Source organism: Mesitornis unicolor, unplaced genomic scaffold (assembly GCF_000695765.1).
Source record: "Mesitornis unicolor isolate BGI_N332 unplaced genomic scaffold, ASM69576v1 scaffold10383, whole genome shotgun sequence".
NCBI classification, from domain to species: Eukaryota; Metazoa; Chordata; class Aves; order Mesitornithiformes; family Mesitornithidae; genus Mesitornis; species Mesitornis unicolor.
This window is the reverse complement of record NW_010174022.1, coordinates 46,419-70,989: the sequence shown is the minus strand read 5'-3', so window position 1 is coordinate 70,989 and position 24,571 is coordinate 46,419. Positions and strand designations below refer to the sequence as shown.

The window sequence follows — 24,571 nt, the reverse complement described above, 5'->3', positions numbered from 1 at the left end:
AGCGTCAATGAAAATCTACTGTGTAGGCGTGGAGAACTTCTACTATATGTTATGCTTGTAAAAGCAAACACAGAAGCTATGCTTACTGTGCTGTAGAATAACTTAGAATGCTTTTAGAAAATCTCTGTGCCAAAGAGTTGGGTAAAATTATATTTGTTTCCCTCCTATGTCTGAAGTCTCTAAAGAAGAGAGATAATGCATTGTAGCTTTGTCTCTCGAGCTATTGTGCCTTAAATAGAACTTTAAGAATACTTGCCTGTATTTCTGCTTTCATGCTGTGGAATGTACATCTGGCAAAATAAAATTTCAGGTACCTGTGCCTGTTATCTGGCTTTTCTTTTAATGCTTTTAAATGTTGGACTAATAACATAGCTGATTAAGCATATTTTCAGGGTTTCCTCTACCGTATTTTCAACTTGCTGTTTTGAAAGTGTACTAGCGTTGGTAGCTTGGTAACTAGTTACGTAGTCTTCTCTATTGAGTAGTGCATTAGTGTTTTTCAGCTCTGTGACATTTTTAACTCTCTTTACAGGTAACAACAAAATTTCTACATTTTCAGCAAACTGGAAGTCAGATAAGTTTGCGCAGGGTATTTAGTCAGCTGCTTCTCCAAAATATTAATCAGCAACAGGACATGAGGAAAGGCAGAATGTGTTTTCACAGATTTTTTTTTTTTAATCAACGTTTTACTTGACTAACACATTGCTAATTTAATTTAACTGTTGCAACAGTGTCATTCCTAAATTCTTTTGGTCTTTCAAGCTGTCCAGGGAACAATCATGGCATATGCATTATGAAAATTTACTTTAAAATTTAAAACGTGGTAACATTCATTTTGGTGCAAGAGTTACCTGGATAGTTCAATGCTAGCTTTTTATTACCTGTGTTTGGAACTGGGGATGAAGGGACTAGCAGAATGCACTCATTTTATCACAATCAGTACTGTCCATCTGCACCAAAACAACACCCGCAGTAGCTGGGCAGACCAAGATCTGGTGTTTCTGCCTTACTGAAAGATGGATAGGAAGCTCCTTCTCATACATCTCTGCTGATTCAAGATAGTTGGCAGGCAGTTTCTGTCTCTGTAAGCCTGTGCTGTTGTATCTGTGTCCATGTGTGGAGATCTGACATAGTTTTGACTAGACAGGTAAAGTGGAATTAATTTACTGCATCTATGAACACACTTAGCATTTGCTGGTAGGTTAGTGTGTTGGAACTGAGACATGGCAGTGGTACAGAATGTATTATCTCTTGTTGGAGAGGGCAGGAGACTTGTCCTCATCTAAACTCAGTGCTAGTTATATATCAAATAGAAACACATACTTTGAGATCTTGGTAAACAAAATAAAGTTGCAAGCACTTGTTACAATTAACTGTAGGTGAGTACAGCTTGAGCTTTCCTGTAACTGTCCTTTTGAATGTCAGTGTAGTTGTGCAATGGGGACTGCCGGCTGAGGTTAAAGCACAGAGCAGTTTTATTTTAGCTTCATAGCACATCTTTGTAAGACACCAAACTAAAAAAAAAATACATGTGGGGGATGCTCAATGAGGTAGATCAAGCATCGTGGCTGTGTATGCAAGTGTATGCAAGTGTATGTAGCCTCTGGTTTGCATCGGTATGGCTGTAAGCTGGTTTTGGATTGCCCTCTAGTGAATTTGTTGGGTGGTCTCTGAAGTCAGAACTAACTTTTTTCTGCATGCTAATTTTTAGCAGTTTGTGAATTTAATGTGTTTTCCTACAAAAACTATTGATGCATTAAGTTCTACTACTATTAAAAATACTAATTTGAATATTTTCCGTCCCCCCACCCCCCAAATTGCACATACTGACTCAAGTCTACATTTATAGCTTGTGTTTTTAAGGCCCAGAGAAAAAATACCTTACTAATGGAAGAAAACTTAAAATACAATATCTTGCATTCGTGTTTTCTTTTGCTTTTTACTTGCAGTTGGCTAATGTAATACATGGTTCTAGGAAATAGAATTTGTATCTTTTGCAACTGTGCATTTTGCACTTAATAAAGGATTTCTTTAATTGGTAAATGGTAAATGACATTTTATTTGAAGGAAATACAATAAATTAATTTCACATTCTAGCAAAAAGCTATCTGAAACTTGTGTTAAAAGAAAAACCAAAAGTGTTAAAACTGTCTCTGTCACCTGACTCTTCAGATCACCTGCTGCATTGTATTGAGAATGTATCTGGTTCGGATTATGAAGCAAGGACTGTCTTTGCTATAATCTCTATAGTGTGGATGATGTTATTGACATTAAGAAAATAGTCTCTTTGTTTTACAGGCATTACAGATGTAACTTCCTGTATTGGATTCCTAAGTTAACATTAAAGTCTCTGAGAAATATATGTAACTAATGCTTAAAAAAATAAAGTTGCTGGTGTTTCGAAAATAGCTAATGCTACTGCTTTAAACCTTCAAAAGAAACTTAAACCGTGTTGAAAGTTTTCCTTGTATAGTTAAACCTGTAATGCCTAAGGACTGTATCTGAATGATGTCCAATTAGATTTAATAAGTAATTCCACCATCACACTGACATGATTTTTAATGTTTGCTGTTCCCCTGTGCTGTTTCAGCTTTAAGATTATTATGGTCTCATACTTGGAAATTACTTGGGTTTTTTTACTTTTGTGTATTCACTACAGATTTCCACCTGTTAAAAGCAATATGATTTTGTTTGTTTTGTGGTTTAGGATGATTATCATAGAGTAGTGAATGTTGTGCCCAAAAAACCACCGCTGCTCGAAAGGCCTGGGGACGGGAATTACAGTCGGTACGATGACTATGGTCACTCTGACTACAGAGACTATGACGAGGGCCGCAGTTTTGGCCATGACCGACGAAGTGGCCCTCCACACCGAGGTGTACGTAAGGTGATTCTTCTCACACGTTTGTGATGTTTATCTTCTTATTAATGCTTGAATACTGAACAATTACAGTATTATTTCAGAAAGAACATTGCTGTTACTGCTGTTCTCATAAACTGAAATAGAATAAATATTAAAATATCTAGGTTTTGATACTTGTGCTTTTTTGCAGTTACTGTGCTTCTAAAACCCTTGTGATTATATGCTAATACTTGTTTGCTGCTTCCTATGGTTCCTAGCTATTCTGTTGACTTAGAAAAGGGCCCTTGTCTAGCTCTGGAAAGCTCAGAGTCTGAACTGGGAAAACAAAAGTGGCCAGAAGTCCTCTGTATGGACAGAAGAATGACTGCAAAATCTTTCTAGCCCTTGCACGTGCAGCTAGTTGAATTTTGTCTACTTGTCCTAATTCACACAGTTGTTTGCTTATTTAAATTCTATCATGACGATGGATGCATTTTTTCCCAGTAGCTATACTTAAGCACAAAATGTATGGTCCCTTTGAAAGGTCATTACTGCTGCTGCTTCCAACACAGCTGTTTGAAATTCTGTAGTTTCAAGCTAGTGATGATAATTTACAATTCAATTAGGAATTTTTTTTTAAGTCAGGGCCCCTCTATATAATTTGGAAATTTTTGTAGTTTTTGTGTTTTGTACAGCATTTCAAAGTTGCTCTTTCTAGTATTAATAGAGGAAGAAAAGAGATATGAGGTAGAGTGAATAGACTGATAGGAACTTTGCTGTGGATGATTAATACTTTATTTTTAGCTCATTAAATGTTTTGGTTTTGCAGTAAATAAGTACCATTTGCCAACTAAGTGTACCTCACACGTGATGTTGAGATACACGTCACAGAATTGTTCTGCATGTCTGTTTTGCAGGATGAATCGGGATACAGATGGCCAAGGGATGATCATCCTATAAGTCGGCAACCTGAGTACAGGTATTGTGTAAGAATTTACAGTAGTGCCATGCATAGGATGGGACTATTTAGAGCCTTTTTCTTTGTTATCAAACAGTTTGTACAGCAGAGTGATGAAGTGACAAGGATGCGGGGAAAGGACATCTGTTGAAGAAAAGACATCTGAGAATGGACATAGTGGAAACGTGGTTTCTAGCTGTATTATTAGAAATAGAAATTAAATAAATGGTAGGACATGAAAGTCTGTATTTTAGTATTTGTTTGGTAAGGATAGAAGGTATAATAATAGCATGTTTAGGATGTTAGCCTGAGACTGTAAGTATTTTAGTTAATCTCCCTGGTCAGTCACACTTTTTGCACTTTGGAGATTTCTGTGGTCTAATACGTGCTTCTGTGACTGCAGTACCTTGAGGGCGCAATTCAGTGGAAAGATACCTATGTCGTTTTAAAGATTGCTAGGGTGGATAATGGGATTATGAAGTTCACCATAGCCTTGTTCTGACCTCCCTGTTTTCTCAGCTGGACTGATGAGTTTGTGTTTCCGTCATACATTGTATTTGTTTCTGTGAGCACTTAGTCTGTACCTCAGGTTCCCACCTATGAAATGTAAAGAATAGTGTTAAACAGTAGGGCTGTAACATACATATGCCCGCAGTTATGTTTGATATGGGATTATTTGATGATAAATAAAATGCATGAGATAGTGTTACACTCAAAATTTATGGATAAGGATGAAACTTTCCTTAAATATTCAGACAAGAATTAGTTGTTCATATAAATTAAATAGTAACAGTCTAATATAAAAATCTAGACTGTACTTATATATGCCACAACCTGTGTTTCCACTTCTCGAGGTGTCTGCTATTATACTAGGCCTGTGTTTCTATATGCTGATCATGGTATTAGTCTTAAGAATTTTCATAGATTAATATTCTTAATATTCTTAAATATTCTACGTAGAATAGCTCCTTGTTACTGCTTTCTATGTAAAACTGTGGTTGTACCATACAAAGATGAACAAAAATAAACCAAGTTTGCTATAGACACCTGGTCAGTGAGAAAAATTGCTGTTAAACATGCACCAGTTTCAAAAAGACATTTTCAGGCAGGTCAAGAAAAGTTCAGAGCAAGTCTAACAAGCTTTCTCAAAGCCTCAGTCTTGAGGCTTCCAAACTTAATATGAAGCTGTGAGCAGCAATGGCAATACAGGGCTTGCGGGCTGCACAGTTGCAGTAGATATCTATTGCTTTGAATGTAAGGATTTAGACATAACATAACTAGGTTATTACATAACTTCACCACAAAAAAAAACCCCTTCATATACCATAAGGGTCTTTGTGCACTAGACTTGCCCTAAAATTGCATTCTTGGGGCTAGAAGCAATAGTGAAGGGTTTTGGAAAGTACTAAATGTTTTACAGAAACTTTTGTGAAAATTCTTGCATCTTTTCCTCCCACTTTAGAAGAATCAGTGTTGATTAAAGCTGGGGAAAAAAAAAGAGACTGAGAACGTATGAGTTAGCGCCAGGCAGTTTATTTTACACAGAACAAGAGTGGCACCCAGTGGTCAAAAAGGTTGTCTTAAATGCATCCGGATTTCTTCAATTTAAAATGTAAGCATAAAATGTCAGCTCGTTTTGTTGAAGTCTTTAAAAATGTGTTGCGTGGTAGGTGATAGTCCCATTTGAGTCTTTATTATATATTTCAGAATATGTAGCTGTTATACAACTGCAATAGCACTTCATACAGTACTTGATTCTGTTGAGGGTGTAGGAGTGTATTTGTAATTAAATGAAGCCCTACTGATTTATTATATAAATATACATTACCATGTCAGAAGTCTGATTGTACAGAAGAGCACCAGAAAAGTAAATAACCTTGGATGTAAAATCCTGTGATCAGACTGCTGAACACTTGTAGCATTACATGCTTGGTAATAAACTAAATTATGATTTGTCGCATATTGCTCACTCTATGTAGTGGATCTCAGCAGAGGAAATCAAAGGACAATATTTGGTATACATTATCTCCTGTGGTAAAAACACAAATTACTTTCCATTTTGAAGACATTTGCACTATAAAACATGAGATTAAAAAATGATTATATATGGAAATGCTTTCTCTTTGGATATGATGAAAATTATTTTGGGTGAGTTCTTCTGGAGTACATACAAATATTTTCTTTTTCTTTGTGGTAGTAGAAGGAGATTTACTTTAACCAGAAATACTTTTTTAAAAATTGCATAGAGCATGGCTAAAACACAGTACGAAGTTAGATTTGTGAAGCTAAAGACTCTCAGGAGACTTGCGAAGTTAATAGTAAAAGTAGTCAGTACAGTGACTGTAAATTCTAGAAAGAATAACTCTTTTGTTGACATAAATAATCAGTTTGCTTGAGTATTTGTAGAACTCATTCAGCAGCTAAAAATGTACTGTAAGAACTTGTTGTCGATATTATGTTTAGCATTTCCTCTTAAGCAATAATGATTCACATTTTCCTGATTTGATTTTTGGCAACTTAACTGTCAAAAAGTTGTTTGTGATCTCTTACTCTTTACAATGTTGTTCCCCCTATCTTTCTTTGGATTGCTGAAAAACATTTCTTGAGATTCTCCCAAAGTAAAAGAAGCTGTTTATCTGGAATATAAAAAAATCCTTAAATGATGCAGAATTTTGACAGGTGAAAGTTTCCTATGTTGAAGAAATAATCTATTGAGGGGGAGGTTTTGAGTGGTTTTTTTGTTGCTGCTGTTTTTTATGGGGATTTTTTTAAGCTTCTTGCCTTTTCCTCAGAAATAAGAAGTGCACACTCACTTGGCAATTGCATAGCTGTGGCCTGAGCTGTGATGTGTCCGCTGACCAGCAGCAGGTCTCTGTGTATGACAAGAAGATCACTGAGGTTCTACCATTGCCTTAGCTGTCTTATTTTTTTTCTTTCCCCTTTCTTCTTAGGGAGTTATGCTCCAGTTTCCAAGCAGTTGTCATTTGCCAATAGTCTACCACTGAGCAGAGCATTACTGAGCCTTCTGCTCTTTCCTGGACCACCCAGTTCTTGAGAGTTGTTAGCCTTGTTTTGCGTTGTGCTCAGTGAACAGCTCTAATCCTGACCATGACTTCTACATGGTAATATAATGTTTTCTATGTAAAAAATAAAATAATTCAGAGCATGTGCTGGGCATAGATGTCAAAATGAGTCCCCAGCCCTTTTTCTTTTCTCCTGACCTAAGGAATTCTTACTGGGTTTCTGAGCTCCTGAATTGTATAACCTTACAGACATAGCTTGATTTGAAGTGCCTCTTAGTTCAAACCTAGTTGGCATGTATAAAGAATTGTACATCAAAGCAGAATCTCTTAGTTTGGAGAACAGAGAATTTCCTACACACATGATGACAGTTTTAATGTCTTGGTTGCTGATGCTATAAGAATTGTGAAACTGGGAAATTATGAGAGGAGTAGAAATTAAATAACACATGACTTCTTTGTACATCTGTCTTTTACTGATGCTGATCACTTCTAGGGCTGAGTTATTACTTGTCTTTAGTGATATATCAAACTAATTTATTCAGAGCACTCGGATTATTTTATGCAAGTCGTATCTTTTGGAAAGTTGCAGAGGCCTATGCTGTGATATGTTGAAGAACTCCAATTCTGCAGTACTTCTGTATGGGCCTCAGCAATAGATTTTGCATACATGTTCATTTTTATGAAGTCAGACGAACTTTTCAGTGTGAAATGGTTTAGAAGATTGTTAGCTACTGTTCACTTTAGTCATACCAAATTTTAATCCTTTTGAGTGCACAGAGCATTACTTCATTCTTTTTTTTCAGCCAAACTGAGTTCTTAAGATGTGAAATATGTGAAACTTGGCAACTTAAGATGGGTAAGAATCATCTTCAAAGAGAAATTACAAAATGACGCACTTGTAAATCCCAGCTATACATGCATTAGATTTGATCCTTCAAATTGTCTGAGGTTAAGATTTTTGTAAAATAAGGATTACCATTTTTGTAGACAAAGTACTCTGCATTGGTAGTAATGTTGGTTCATATAATACAGACTCCTGAAAAGTGGCCCATGTAGGATATTTTTAATATTGCAAGTTGTTGATATGAGTAAGTTTGCTAATGACAAAAACTTGCTGCTACTACATGTAATCTTTGTTTATTGGTGCTTGTGGTTTTTTATCTTCTTCTGTGTGAAATAGTCCGAACTTTAATACTAATGCATTTGTGTATATGAAACAGATCTGCTTATCTGCAGAGTGCACAGGAAATATTTAGTAATAGAAATAATAAAGTCATTTTAATGCTAGAAATGAAAGAAAACTTTCTGGCAAAATGTTGAAACTTAATTTTAAACAATTAGTGATCTGTGAACAACTAAGATTCATCAGTCAGTTCTATATTTTGTTTTGGAAATCTTTGAAATCAATGGCACATTTCCTTTCCTCTGAACATTAAACTTCCAGTTACCTCTTTAGGGTGATAAAGCTTAATATATGAGATATACAGATATATCTCCCAATTTTTGTAGGTGCCTAAACCTTTGCAGTGAAACTGTATTTACCAAAGACCATAGAGACAATTGGTAGCAAAGTGGAGGATAGAAGCCAAGCCATGGTGGCTTGAACCCTTCCACTGGCTGATTAACGCCTTGCAGGTGCAGTCTGTGATGAGGGGATCTTCTAGAGGAGTGGTGTGAAGATTGTACATTAAGAAGAAAATTGTTCTTTGGCAAGAATGGTTATTTCAAACCGAAACCATTGATGAGAAAGTCTTCAGGTAGAAGTTAAGGGTCACTGACTCTTCTCTCAATAAAGCAGGGTTTAATGTTGGTGTGTCATAGACCAAGGCAGTTATCTTTACGTTATCACTGTGCAATCACTGTTGAATTACAGGTGGTAGCTTGTTTCTTGTCCTCCCTCCCCATCCCCAGTATATATGTGAATTTAACAGTGAACCTGTTTAAATATTTTATACTCATTTAAAACAGTGTATTATATTGTGGGAGGTCTTTAGGCTTTGGATTTAAACTTTCTTTCTAAAGCTGGTCTTTGTCTTGCTTATAGAAGAGAAACTTAGCCAAAGGGATTTATGAGATGGTGCTAAAAATGTACATAAGTCTGCTGTTCTGTTGCAGTGTTTGGCAGGTCTTAAGGGACACTATACAAGTACCTCATTCTTTATTAAAAAATGTGTGGAGGGAAATAAATATGGCAGTCACCCAAAGAAAATGGTCTTGTTTTTGACAGAGATTGATAAGCAGAATTCTAATCATATTCATTAGCACATGCCTTTTTTTTTAAACAATAAATAAAGCTCTCTGCCAGAACATCGAACCTCTCAAGTTTTCACATGAAATACTAGAGCAACTTATTTATTCATATACAAAATTACAGTTTCCTTATAATAGGTCATTGTGGTGGATTCGTTATACCTGTCTACAACTCCAGGCAAGGACTTGTCTGTTGAAATCTCTCCTTCAGAAGCCCCTTTGTATTAAGCTGCTAAATTAGTTTACCTTGGCTTATGATGTTTTGGAGAGGGTAGAAAGGGGAGTTCAGACTTTTTGGAACAAGATAGTAAGTAGCAGATAACTTAAAAGTAGATTCTGGTTTGCACTAAATATTTAATGTCTTCATGCTACACTTCATGTTTTATGCAGCAGTCTTAATGATTCAGTAGTTGCTACATTTGCTTTGAGGGCTGTTTTCTGCTCCGCTGCCTCTTTAGCTCTTTTGTGCTTGGGACAACCAGTTTGTTTGCAGACTGAGATTTGTGTTTTATAATTTGATTTTTGTTACTTGGCCAAAATGATATATGTCTAATTGTATTCCTAATACTTTGTGTTCCTTTGGACCACAGGTTTTTATTTTGAAGGGATTTTATTTTTGAAGGGAAGTAGGATTAAGAACTTGAATCTTCTCATGGAGAGGCTTAACATTTTAAGACTTAACATTTTAAGACTGCCCTGTGCTTAAGGTTATGTATAGTTAAGAACAGTTCAGGACTGTCCGTTATTGCAGATCAGTGCAATTGAAAGTAGAAAAGTTTCAATTTGGACAAGTCTGGTTTTGTTGCTGTGATGAATCTCTTTCCTCTAACTTGGAGCCCAGAGACTTAATACTATACGTGTGAACTGTTTTCTTACTTAGAATATTATGTCAAACTGAGTTTCTGCTGTTATTTATGTTGGTGGGACCTGCTTTGTTTATATCTAGAATTATACTGGAAACTTCATTCAAAGTAAGTCTGCTGTTACATGATTCCTAAAACGTTTGTCGCTTGAGAGAATGGGGAGAAAAGGAAAGACTGGTCAACGGGGTTTCGACTGCAGAGTTTTTTTGCCCCCGCTCTATAATGTAAAAATATGAGAAGGAGGTAAAAATTCCTCTTATTTTCAGCTGGATTTTTTTTGCACGTCTCAGCTAATTGTGGGGTTATTCTGTAACATGAACGTTGCTTTCACTGGCAGCTAGTTGCAGTTGTTGAGTGATTGCTTTTAATTTTAAAATATTTCTACTTGCATAATGGTTGACCGTGCTGTTTATTGAAGGCCTGTTTTCTTTTATTTCTTTGTGGATTTTCTAATTTCAATTCTAAAAAACGTGTTTACTTTTCAGAAATTGCTTACTGGCAATTTTGTTCTTTTTAGAGCATTTTGCAGAGCTCTGATTTAATTGCTTATGCAGTTTCCATCTCAGATTGAGGGGAAGAAGTTTAAACTTTAAAGCCATAATATATGCTTATTATGATATTATATCATTTAATTTCTTCTTCTCTTAATCATTTCTCCTGATGAGCTTCTGAGGTCAGTGCAGGTATTCCTGCCATTCAGTCGGGACCTCGGAACCACCTGCACGAGTCTGAGCTGTAATTCTTTGTTTTGTTTTTCTAATCAAAACACTTCAAAGTTTTTCATATATGGGAATTGTCAAATTAGCAGAACTTCCCACTACCTGACTTTTTTTTGCCCTTCTGAGCTTGTAAATATACAGCCTCATGCAGTAGAGCTTACCCTTTATATGCAGTGTAGAACAGTTCTAAATCTTGGTTTTAACTCCTGCTGAGAGCCCTAAGAGAAAACTGGGTAAGCTTGTTTTTGAAAAGCATAGTTACAAATAGGTAATTGCAGTCTGATTCTGTGTGTAGGGTATTTCTTATACTTTGGTCCTTTGAAATCTTTCAGTTATATTTAAATAGAGTCTCTGTGTTGTGCCTCTAAAGGACTGACAAAGTGTTCTTTGGACTAATCTTCTCAAACAGCATTTTGATGTTCTTAAAAATCTAGCCTGAATTATTGTTGAATAAGGAACAGCTCGGTAGTAGATTGACTTCTGAGTAGTTATTTGACAACAATTACAGTAAACACATAAATTCGGTAACAAAAACCTAGAAGTTTTCTGTTACCTCATAGCAGTTCCCAACTGCTTTTGATCCAGAGCTATGTTGTATTTTATGGATCTATGGCTTTTTGTGTGTACAACTGTTTCCCACCGCAGTTTTTGTAACATTGTATTTTGTTGTATGAAATTGATGTCATCGTTATATTTTCGAACAGCTGTTATTGCATTAGAACTGTTTACTGCAGCCATTAGTGTGTTATGATATACATGTAAGGAAAAATTCAGTAGTGTGTGCAAACTCAGTTAAATTTTGGGAAAATGATTATTATTTTTTTTTAATCAGTGATATTTACATAATGGTAATAAACTCTAAGGAGACCTCTGTTTACAATGTATGATGGGGCAACATGCCTAAAGATAAAATTATGTACCTGTACACTGTAAAGTCTTGGCTGACACCTCACTTTAAGTAAGACTTTAAAAAGCAAGCTCAGTTTTATAGCTAGCATAATCGGCTGGTAGGTGGTACCAAGCTAACAAGTTAATGCTGTATTGGAAAACAATGAGAACTGGCTTAATGAAAGTAGTCATGGCTTTCTCAGAATCTGGAGTATTCTCTTAGAGGACTTGTACATAATTTCCCTTAGGAAGGTAAATTCTTCATCTGTTATGTTCCAAGGACTTGCTTGTTATGTTTTGAACATACTAAACATTTCAGGGAATTTAATTCTCATTGAGAGACGGTGGGAATGAGGATGAGCTTCGCTTAGATGTTGTTTCTTTACATGAATGCAAGTTGCTTCCCCCCCACCCTTAATTGATGAAATGAGATGTGCTGTAAATTCTAGTAGAGCAGAGGAAAAAGTTTGGTGGTGTTGACAGTTCAGGCATCCTTTTGTTAAGCATTTTGCTGCAAAGAGAAGATTTTTGATAGGCCATTTCCACCTACTGCTGCATTTGGATGTGTTATGATCTACATCTGAGGAAAAGTTCATCAACAAAGCGTTTCCATGATCTCATGCTGTTGGTATTGTTTTTAAAAGGTGGTGCTATTTTTGCATGCTAATGAATTATTCTTTTAGTCTTGACATTTATTCATGACACATATTTGCATAACCATACAAGGTTCTTTCCCTTGTATACAAACCTTTGTAGTATTTGAGAGTTATAACAAGTGCTCTTGTCTAAGTGGAACTGAATATGGACTTCATGACACACAGCAGTGTTGTGTCAGCTGTCAAAATGTCTTTCTCTCCTGAAATCTGACTTTTAACTGTTGCATTGTGTTAAATGAAGTCCTACCTCACTTAGTCTAGTATGCCTAATTATTTTTGGAAATTATGTTTGAGAGCGTGTTTATGCAATTTAGAAGTAGAATGAAAAAGGTATTTTAATGTGTTGGCTTACAGAATCGTAGTATGGTTTGGGTTGGAAGGGACCTTTGAAAGTCATCCAGTCCAACCTTCCTGCAATGAGCAGGAACATCTTTAGCTAGGTCAGGTTGCTCAGAGTCCTATCAAGTCTGACCTTGACTGTTTCCAGGGGTGAGGCATCTACCACCTCTCTGAGCAACCTGTTCTGGTATTTCAGCACCTGCATAGTAAAAAAACTTCTTCCTAAAGTCTAATCTAAACCTACCCTGCTCTAGTTTAAAAGCACTGCCCCTCGTACTATTCCTCCCCACCTTTCTTGTAGGCCCCCTTCAGACAACTATAAGGTCTTCCTGCAGCCTTCTCTTCTCCAGGCTGAACAGCCCCAACTCTCTCAGCCTGTTTTCATAGGAGAGGTGCTCCATCCCTCTGATCATTTTTGTGGCCCTCCTCTGGACCCACTCCAACACTTCCATGTCCTTCTTGTGTTGAGGGCTACAGAGCTGGACACAGTGCTCCAGGTGGGGTCTCACCAGAGCAGAGGAGAGGGGATATTTCCCTTCTTCCAGGCACCAGGGACTTCACCTGACTGCCATGACTTTTAACATGTGGATGTCTGTATTGGGATGCAGAGGCCCAAGAGAATAGTATGCATGAAATATTGTACGCAGTTGCCCAGTAGCATGAATTCAGTGAGGGTGAACTAGGATTCCTTTTGCAAATAACTTTCCCATATTACATGTGATGTGCTTTCATGTACCCAAGTATGCCTCCATTCCAGGCATTTGACATCCAGCAAGTGATTGAATTTTGCCTTTATGTACTCTAAATTATAAAACTGACACAGCAATTCGTGTTAGTCTTTGTTTCATGGACCACTCACTTTTATGAACAAGAAGGCTTCCTGGAGCCCTCAGTTTCCCTCAGCAGAGCTGCTTTGCAGAGCTTTAAATGGCAGGGAGGGTTGAGACCACAAACACTCTGGTTGTGGCAGCCATAGCTTAGGAAAGGTGGTTTATGCGAAGCTCCCCTGTGTTGTTTTCTTTTAGTCTCCTGCTATGCAGAAAGCTGTACCTTTGCCTATCCTGTATTTGTGTTTTTTTCCTCCAGGAAACTGGAACAGATGGTTAACGGAAATAGCTCTCAGGCTTGTGCTCTTCCCTCAGCTGCCCTTGGTGGATGGTATATCAGGGTATGACTGTTTACTTATAAATTGCAGGATCTGATCCAAGATCATCAGCTTTAGTGAAAATTTTGTGGTTAAGTTTCATGGAGGTAAAAAATGCAAATACTTCCTGTTGCAATCCTGCTGAGAGAACTGACTTGTGCTTTCAGGACTAAGTGTGAGATGGGAATACAAAGTATAAAAATAAGAAGGATTGTCTATGAAAGGGATTAATCCTGCATTTGTTATTAATACAGTAATTCTATTTTAAAGTTACAGCTGAGCACAATGTTTTGCATCTCTAGTAAATATTGTCCCTGCTCAATAAACCTTTTGAGTATGTGTTGGAATCTGAAGCATGTGCTTAACTGCTTTGCTGAATTGGGGCCTTCATTACCAAATTGCAGGTGTATGTTAGTTTAAGTATTTAAAGAAAAAAAAAAGTAAAACAATGCTTATTTTGTTCTGTTCAGTGTGGTTTGTTACATTAATGGAAAACATCAGAAATGCTGTGCTGTTGCTATGCTGTCCAAAACAGATTTCATACAGTTAATGGCTTGAGCGTTCTGTATGAGAAAGGGTCCAGTTAGGAATTAACATGGAGTGATGAAATGAAAATTTAAGAAAATTAAAGTGAGATTCTACTGTTTTGTGTGCAATATTGTAGAATGAGACCTTTAAATATTTTCCTGTTCAAAGGTGTGTTTCAATGATATTTTGTAAATACTTTTGTGGATATTAGAACATTTATTATATGTGTGCAATAGCTGGGGCTCTGTGAACATTTCCATAATAAACTTCTCTGTATACCAGGGCTTAATAACTTGCTCATAAAAATGTGCTTTGGGCATAAAAGTGGTGTACTGGTCTGCCAGAAAGCTTGTGCTTTAAAAATAAATGAGATTATGTAGAAAGAGAGATTTAGAAGGAAACTGATGAAAAAGTGTGCTGTAGCTAACATGTTCTTGATAAGTACTTGACCAATATGTGCTTTAATAAATAAAAACACACTTAACTAGGCAAACTAGTTCAGTGCTTAGCTAATCTTTTTAGTATTCATAAAGTCTGAACTAAGTCTTTTTTTTCCTACTTTGGCTATTGCTACATGAAATGTTCATACATGTAATGGAGATAAAGCATTAGTTTCCTATTTTCAGCTACATCTCATAGGTTTGAGAACTCACTTGGCTGCTTTAGCTTTGGAGTTTGTTTTGGGGTTTTTTTTGCTAAATTTAAGGGTTTCATCATTACACTTGTTTTCTCAGTTTCTGATCTCTTCAGTTATTTCCTTCTGGAAATTAATCCACGCGTTTCCTAAAGAGTAGTGTCCAAAGGTGGACACATCGCTCTTAGACCTTTGAAGAAAGCAGGAGATTATACTTCTGTGTATCCTGAGGTGATTCATTCTTTGATGTAAATATCTATACAGTGGCTACTGTATCGAGGCTATTAAAGTACTATTTTACAATTCCTTATTTGTTTTTCTTTTTTGCTGGCTCACTTGAGGAGGAGAAAGTGTCACAATATAGAGAAGAAAAGATGCTTAGAAGGGAAATGAATATTGATTTTTAGCACACCTGTTAGATACAAATCCATGTACCATTCAGTTTCGATATGCAGACCTGTGAAATACGTTTTTCTGTAAGATAAGATACCTATAAAAGGCTTGTGGTCTGTTAACACTGAAATAATTATTTAACTGTAAAACCTGGCTTTGTTTTACTGAAAACCAGGGTGGCTGAAAGCTATTGATTCATACTTTAGTTTTGTAGGAAAACTTTCAAAAGAAAGATTTGTTTTATGTTCCTGATACTTTATTCCATCTGGAGTTTGAGAAATAAGCTGAAGGATTGTCTGTATTGTTACTGGCAATGCCCCTACACCTATGATTTTTCTATTGCAAAATAACCTCGGTGGTGCTTGTGGGATGCTTGTGCTCTGAAGCTGAACCATCCGTGCAGATGTGCTTTCCATGCAAAAAGTAAATCAGCACTGTATAAAGCACATCACTGGAATAGGGGTTGTATTACTGTGGTGCTACCTGTGTCGTTTCAGTAGTCCGAAACACCTTTGGCACACTGAAGTCCTTTGTGAGCCATCAGAAATGTGGGCCTTTAACGTGCTATAGGAATTGTACACTAGGGGGCTTTTCTCCTTTTCTCCGCCAACATAGAATTAGCTACAGCTACATCACGCTAAATGAGACCACCAGATCTTTGTGAGACATTCCCTTATTTAAAATATTGGACCATGATGAGAAATAGGCGAGAATAGCAGTGAAATGAGGTACATTCTGGCTTACTGTACGTGCTATGAAGTCTTTATTTTTACTTAGCAATGATGTGAGGGAGCTGAGAAGTACTTGCTTTTCTTAGCAATGTGCCTTCCAGCCAAGGCAAATGTCACAAGTCTAGATTCAGTAGGTGTTCACTTGCAAGTTTGTTAGCTTTGAGATTCTTTAGGAAAAGTTCAGTTTGATACTGTTTTTTTGACCTTTGCACACATATACATACATATATGAAGATAAATAATTTGCAGGTAACCAGGACATTTGGGGTATTATCTGGAGTGACTGTCTAAACTTAGTAGAAAGTTTATGTATTTACTACACTATGGTTTCAAATCAGTTGAGTTTCAGGTAATACTGAGTGTGTCTGTAGCGTTTTACAGTAAAGTTCAAAATGAATATTGTGTATTGTGAAAGACATAGACTTTTTAGTAGGTATAAATCTTTGTATTTTCATTCACGGTTTGACCTTGAGTGGATACGTAGGCATAGGATAGATATTCTGCAGTTTTCTTTTTGTCCTTGCTGGATATAAGCTAAAATCCCTTAATGATATTTTCCATAGCAAGGAGTGTGAAATCAAATGAGGGTCACAGTCCTTTGAAAATAAGGGTAAGAGAACAATAGAGTTGAAAAAAATCTGAATAGTGTGAGCAATATTTGCATATGCATTTTTAGCTATCGTAGATGAAAGCTCAAGTTCCTAGTGAAGTTGACTGTGGAGTGAATTTGAAGAAATAGAATGTGAGGGTTTCAATTTCTTGAATGTCACTTTGTCTTATATTTTAGCTGTACTAGCAAGAAATATAAAGGAATTAGCTTCTAGCGATGAAGTAGTTGAATGAAATCTGAAAAAAGATGACATAAATATTTTTTTTCTACTTTTCCTACTTGTTTTTCATTCAACGCCTTGTACTTCAGCAATGCTGAAGATTTCAGGTGGGTTCTGCAGATGCCAGCTAGCCTGTTTGTATTTGCCAGACATAAAGTGCTGCCTTTGTATTATCTAGTGCTATTCCACAAATACTGGAAGGATAACCAGGTAACTTTTATTTTTCTGTTTGTTTCAAAGGGACATCAGAGACGGCTTCAGAAGAAAAAGCTTCTACCCTTCTCATTACATGAGAGACCGATCCCCTCATAAGAGGAACTCTCCTTTCTTCAGGGAATCGCCAGGGAGCCGAAGGGATTCTCCGCACAGCAGATCTGGCTCTAGTGTCAGCAGCAGGAGCTACTCTCCTGAAAGAAGCAAAGCCTATCCTTTCCACCAGTCCCATCATAGCAGAAGTATGTCATCTTTACATAAAAGAAATATTTCTTCTCAGCAAGGTAATGCTGGATTAATGATGAGAACTGGTTGGTAAGGTGAAACTGCAAGTCTATGTATAAGCCCTTTTTCTTTACATGCTGTCTTTTATCATGAGAAAGCTAGACATTTTGTCCTGATTATGTGCTATCTGCTCTTCGGTTGTTTCATTGTGCTCTCTGTTCCCTTATGTATTTCATGTGGGAGATTGTAGGTGTTATTTCAGTAGCAGCTCTAGACTGACTGTAGGAGTTTCAGCTGCACAGCTTTTTCTATTCTTGTATGTTATTTTCCTTTTAGCATCAACTGCTTCTGTTACTTCTCTGTGTGCTTCATTGGATTCCCTTACAAGAAACTTTGCTGTCATCTAGAGCAGATGAAGCCTTTGCTTCCTGCAACCAAGGGAAAAGAGGGATTTTTTAAAAATGAAGAAATTAAAGTACATACTGTTATTTGTTATGTTTTCTGAAAATGTTCTTAGAACTATATTATTAGGGTTTTGAAGCTTTTTGGTTTTTTAGCAGTTTCATCTCATCAGATGCTCTCAAATTTTGCTTTCCTCAAAGAAATACGAAACATATCTCAGTTAAGTCTGTACTGTGTATGTTCTGCCTTTTAAAAGCTTGACTGTTAATCTTTCCCAGAAATCTAATTAATCATCTGTTTTGAAAATATTTAAGGTTTTCTTATTTAAAAAATTCGGGGGGGGAAAAAGGAAAAATTGCTTTTTTTAGTGTATTAAATCTTAGGCAATGCTGTTTGTACAGCATATGTAAATTAATCTTAGTTGATTTCTCTTTCTGCAAATGCTTTCTAGTGAACTGTACAAACCTACTTTTCATTTTGGCAGCTTTTTAAAAATCAATGAGATTTTTTTTTTTAAATTCACTGACGGGCATATTGTGTGTTTCCAGAGTGGCACACCAGACCATTATGTAGCACTTGTTGCCAAAAAATATCTTACGAAGTTTAGTTAACATTGTTTAAATATTGAGAAATTATTTAACTCCATATGGAATACAAATTATCTTTCTAGCTCATCATCGCAGTTCTTTTTAACATTTTGTAACAAAACTCAGTGAATGTGAATTCCTCTAAGTATAGGAAAGGAAGAGCAAAGTATGATGTTCAACTAAATTTGTAGAAGTGCTGTAGATGTGCAGATCATAATTACCAGGAACAGGAAAATAATATTGTGAGAAACCATATAAAATTTTTGAATGCTTCAGGGTTTTCCTAAAATTCTGAGCTGACTTCTATCACATTTGTAGTGCACTGGCAGAATTACTCAAACAGTAGTGGAGGTAGCGAAGTAGAAGCAGACATCTTCACAAACCAGAAAAGATGCTGGTCAAGAGAAAAGGTTACATTTTGATCTGTGGCTATACATATGGTATGAAAGTGCAGAGAAAGAGTAGAAGACCAACTTTTCAAATAACTCTTAAACATTTCAAGTTGTTTAAAGTATACATTTTGCACAGACTTTTCCATGCATTTTTTGGTGTACGTAATGGTATTTTGAAATACACAACACAATGCAGTCTTGTTGATACAAATTTAATGGAGACAAGGTAAGACTACATTGTTTTCCATTTATGAAGATTTAACTGTTTCCCAGTGAGAGTGAATACTGCAGTTAAATTAAGCCTATGGACAACACACTTGCTTTTCATATTTACCTTTTGCATATCCATTAGACGTAACCCATGGACCACAGGTTGAAAAACTGGTAGTTTACACTGCAACCAGTTCTGCTGCTGCGGGCTGCCTGTAGCTGGTCTGTGGCAAGGCTGTACACAGACTGTGATTAGCACAGGGAATTTGAATTGTCATTTTGCCGATTTTAATTCTTACAAGAAAAACACTGATAATACAAAAGAGCATTTTGCCTGTGGTTGATACAGTACAAGACTGTTTCCCATGGCAGGGCTTTTCAACATACTGCAGCCTGCTAAACCAGTTCCTACACTGCCTGCTTTCCTGGAGTGATTGAGTGATGTTTAATATTTCACCTGTTTATATTATTACAGGAATATTAAAAAGTGAAACCACATCATCTTACTAAATCGTATTGATATGCCCTTTCAGTTAATGTTGAAAAAAAGGACAGTGGGTTTTCCTAAATATGTGAAATGATATAGCTGTATCTCTTCTCTCATTTTGTAATGAGAGGGAAGTGTTATCAATACCTATCAGATGCCGGAGCATGTACGTTTCATGTCTGACTTAAGCAAATTTCATGGCAATTTTTCTAAGCCAATAATTACATTTGCAACATATATCTTTAATATAATTTTACAGTTGTTTATTTTTTATTTAATTGTAGGTAAAGAGAGGACGTCAGTTCAATCACTGAAAACATCAAGAGATGCATCACCCTCAGGCTCCACAGCAGTACCCTCATCAAAGGTGAATTTTCTTTTTGAGTGCTTCTCACCATGGTTTCAGATTGTTCTTTGTTGGATTTTTTCCCTCAGTTGGAAGCAGATACTGTATGGAGCTGTTACGGAAAGGGGCATCTTCAATTGCTCTGCAATCCAGCAGAGGATAGGTTTCCCTTATCTGACAGGAAAGTGCTGATAGCGCTGTATCTAATGATGACACCAACAAACCTTCTTAGTCTGTATTCACTGTCTCATTTTAGGAGAAAGAGTTTTATATGTATTTGAAGTTGTCACTTTCCAAAGTCAGGAGTGTGCTAGGAAAGGAATGGCAAGGATTAAAATGGGGAAACAGTTTTTAGGAGCAACTTGTCAATTGGACAAGCCTGTACTTGCCCTGAACTCCATCCTGGAGTGATCCATCACATATAGTGATTCCTAAGCTGTGACTGGATTTGGAAACAGTGTGGTGAAGTGTCAAACTGCCTGGGAAGATAATGTGAGTAGCAGAGTTGGCTTGGGAGCAGGGTTGCTCATGGATGTGGCAAGAATGACAGCGTTTACTTGGGAAGGGAGCCATGTTGCAAGGTAGTCTGGTAAATGCCGTTTTATGTTCTAAATGGTGCTGTTTAATTTCCCATCAAAAAAATCTTATGGACTGAGCACCAACTACAAAATCTTGCTAATTAGTTAAACGAACAGGCTAATGAACACTGATGAACAATCAGCTTTCAATATTGTTCTGGCTGTTCTTTTAATATTGTCTGTGGCAGCGAAAACATTTTCACATCACAGACTGCTTGTCTGTAAATTATATTTGAGGCTAAAATGAGCATTACTACAGGAGTATTTTCCCTAAATTGTTGAGAAAATCTCTAATGAGAAATAGAGAAGCAGTGCATTATATTGTTCTAAGTGAATAAGGTCCTATTAAAAAGTAGTATTTGCCCTAAGTAGCTTGGTGTACTAGCCTGATTTTTGAGGTTATTTTTAATATAAGCAGCAGAATGCCTAAACAAAAAAAATAGAAGAAAGAAAGGTACTTTTTGTTATGAGAACTGAAGGAAATAATTAGGTGGGGGAAAAAGTCAGGCTTTGGTCATGCTATGTCATTCTGAGTATCCCTTATGCAGCCCTTTTAGAACTGCTGTACTAGGCATTAGCTAATTGTCAGTGTCCTTAAGGGGGGAGGCAAACGATGTATTTTCAGCTATGTAAATAAGGAAAGTAAGATAAAAGCTGTTAGATGCAAGTTTCACTGATCTGGATTATAAAATAAACTTTATAATTAGTTCACCTATTTTGCTTACAGACTCCGCATATTACAGCTTAATACCAAATCCTTGCTTAATACGAATCTGTGAGAACAAGGAGGCATTGCAAAATCTCTTGCTCTGGTATTAATATGCAGTATGAGCTTGAACTATAAAGTATTCTTTAAATGTTTTGCTTTCTTCTTCAGTCAGGTCTGCTGTATGCTGTATTGGTTTTTTGCCAGCAGTTTGTAAGTATCTCCTGGCACTGGATATCCACTTGATATAAGCTACACAAAATGACACTTTTTGTTTGGTGGAAATCATTTCCCCAGACAACACCAATATTGGGTATCATCAGCTGCAGAAATGGAAGTACTTCATTGACATGTTACTCCTTTTCTCTCAAAGTCTTGAAATCTGCTTGTAATGTACTGTCCTACGTCAGCGGAGCCTCTTGGGGTGATGTGTGGTTTGCACTGACCAGTTAAATTATAAGTGTTTCACTGACATAGAAGTACTGCCAGAAGAAGTCTTGGCAAAACATGATTAATGTCTCTAGGGCCAGAGCCTTACAATCTACTTAGACTTGAGAAATGAGTTATATACTTGATTTTATAGATTAAAGGAGATAGTTTTTATGCTCTAAGTTATAATTTGGGTTTGAAATACTTACAAAGGTATATGCTTCTGCAGCAATATCTCTTTTTCACTGTAGTTTCTATATGCAAATCTGAAAAGGTATTCTTATCTGTGTTAAGATTAATTTTTTACATATTCATGCATGTGAATTAATACATGCTGGTGTTATCTGATCTTAACCACCTATTTAATTGGCTACGGCATGAAAACTTTTGTGTTTTTCTTTAATAGCTGTCTGGACTGCAAGCCTTGGAGGCTATACCCAACATAATTAGACCAAAAGGCAGATGTGTGAGACAGGGAAGGCTTCCCAGCAGAGATAGCAGAAAACTGACAAGTTTTTGCGGTTCTTATGTTATGTGTAAGGTGAAAAAAAATAACCTAAGAAAAATTTTTTAAAAGCTACCTCTGTTTTGAGACGGAGGGGGGGGAGATTTTGTTCTTTTTTTATGAGATATACTAGGTTGTTCATTTCTTGCAAGTTGAAGCCTAAGTAGCAGCAGACATTTTCTTCTGAGAAATATGTTCTTGTTCTTTCTCTTCAGTTGCAGTATGTACCTGTGGAAGTACCATTATTTTATTACATAAAATGCACTCAGGATTCTGTAGGACATGCGACCTATAGAGTTAAATTTAGTGAGATTAACTGAAACCAATTTTTTGCTGTATTTCACTAGATTCTATGGTGGTTGGTTTCTGTTTGTGGCTTGTGGAATTATTGTAGGTCATGTGAGATTTTATTTGTCTTCATTTCATGCAAAGCTGACCATCAGTGACAAAGATACTCGGTTTTTCCTTTTGTTAGTATTGGCCAGAGCTATGTTTGAGGAAAGGGTGAGATTCATAATATAACCACAGTGCAAGATTTTTTGGCAGCTAGGGAAAAGTCAGGTTAAAGGTAAAAGTCAGGCACACTACGGGGAATAAGAACATTGGAAAAAACCCCAAAACTTGGCAGCAGATAGTTTTTAGTGAGACTAGTGTAAGAATAATTGTGTCGTTTGGAAAGGTGAGCTGGGCTAATTATTCTATTAATTTCTTTTAAGAACCCGCTTTGTACCCCTGCATATTGAACTTTGTCACCTCCTGGCTTCACTCATTATAAATCTGTGATTTACGATGATAGAAAAGAAAGTTTCCTATTTGAGGAAGGGTTTTTTTCAGGGTTTTTTTTTTTTCGTTGTTCGCTTTTTTTTGTCCCTCTCTTTGCTAAGATGGAACCAGGCATTGAGCAGAAATTGCGACAACCTTTTTCAGGCAGTAGAATTTTTGTATCTCTTTTAGATATCCATCTTGGTGTTGCATTTTTTAATACCAGAGTTGTATAGATTCTTGGATGGATGCTTCTATACATATTGATGTTGACTGAAATGAAATAAATACCCATGTAGTGGTAACAAGATTTATAAAGCTAGCTATTCCTAAAATGGTTTTGTTATGCAGGTGTTTATCATTGTCTGTTTGTTGCTCTGTTAGTGAAAGACAAATTGTATTCTTAGAGAGAAATCAGATTTTAAATGTTATTTATATGAGATTTTCCATCAGAAAAGGTATATTAAAGACCGTAAAACCAACACTGACTCTATTATAAATGATCAACATTCCCCCTAAATAAAAAAGAAAAAATTTTAATGGAAGCAGCTCTGATAATTTAAAGTATGCATAAAATACTTTCTGTCCTTAATTGGCTTAGGTTTTATACCCTGCGGAGTATTTAATAGTTTAGTTTAAATTTGATCCAGCCTTTTATGCCTGAAAATCACATTTAATTATTAGATCACTGCACGCTTGTTTCTGGCTTCTTAGTGCCCGTTTGATCCATGTCTCTTTAAACTCAACTGGTCTCAAACAATTTTTCTGTTATCTCTGTCCTGTGAATTTAATAAACCTGATTCTGAAAGTACGGTGCTTTTTAACATTTTACTGAAATTAATTAATTTATTTTTTTATCTAGTTCATATTTTACAGTGTTTTGGGGATCTGAATAACTGTTTCTTTTAATTTTGAAGATGTTTTGCCATGTGTAAATATATTTCACATTAAATCTTGACTATGGTGTTATTATACAGGCCTTGGATAAGAGCAACAGACTGTCGGAAGAGGAACTTGCAGAAGCTGCAAGCAAGTGGGCAGCTGAAAAGGCAGAGAAGGCCAATGAAAGCAATCTACCTGAAATAAGAGAGTATGATGTAAGACAGGAATATTAATTGATTTATTTTAAAGTGTTACAACAATCGACTTGTTTTTTTGTCCTCTTCTGAAAGGCACATTTTGTAACTTGCTGCTGAGTTTGTCCACCTATGCTATTTAATGTTTGTTGACAGGGATCAGATGGAGACTAAAGCCTTGCGATCTATTTGTTTATTTGTTTAAAAAAATTACACAAAACCAGAGTAGGTTTTTTTCAGTCTAATTCGAATTAATGTTGAGCTACAACTGAAAGATTAAGGCTCCAGCTCTCCCAGGGATTCTTGCACTAGTGTAAGTCTGTATGTCTGCTGAACTCCTTAAAATTAGTGAGGGACTTCTGAGCCAAAATACATGTGTACATATAAAACATAAGACTGTTGACTATATTGGTTTCAGTTCTGTGACATTTTACCCTGCCATGTCATGCATTCCTTTTCAGAAAGCAGTCCTCTCCTATATTAAATATTAATCTTTTGCCTTGGTACTGCAGTGGGTAGATTGTCTTTTCCCAGAACCTTTATTTCAATAACGATCAACATTAACTAATTGCTAGTTTATACCCATCTGGTTTTGCCCCTCCTTGCCTGCTACCCCTTGCTGTATTGTAGTGTGATTATATCACTTTTCAGTCTTTGTTTTGTTATGCTTCTCTTGGATAGGATATCTTTTTTGGATTCTGCTATGCTAGTGGGAGATGCATTTGTCGTTTAAAACAAACAATGTCATAGAATGGTTTGGGTTGGAAGGGACCTTAAAGATCATCTAGGAATGTCTTTTGGTAAAACAGTCTGGTTTAATTCTTGATTCTGCCTTGGGAATCATCACATTTCCTC

At 36.3% G+C, this 24,571-nt stretch overlaps 1 protein-coding gene across 1 annotated transcript in view; it reads left to right on the top strand.

The window, feature by feature from the left end:
* The window catches only part of PPHLN1 (periphilin 1), a 53,247-nt gene that overhangs the window by 677 nt on the left and 27,999 nt on the right, over window positions 1–24,571 (top strand). The window contains exons 2-6 of the mRNA XM_010180912.1: window positions 2,708–2,878; window positions 3,760–3,821; window positions 17,039–17,295; window positions 19,599–19,681; window positions 23,618–23,737. Of these exons, the coding sequence (XP_010179214.1) occupies window positions 2,708–2,878; window positions 3,760–3,821; window positions 17,039–17,295; window positions 19,599–19,681; window positions 23,618–23,737 (693 nt within the window). The remainder of the gene's footprint in view (window positions 1–2,707; window positions 2,879–3,759; window positions 3,822–17,038; window positions 17,296–19,598; window positions 19,682–23,617; window positions 23,738–24,571) is intronic.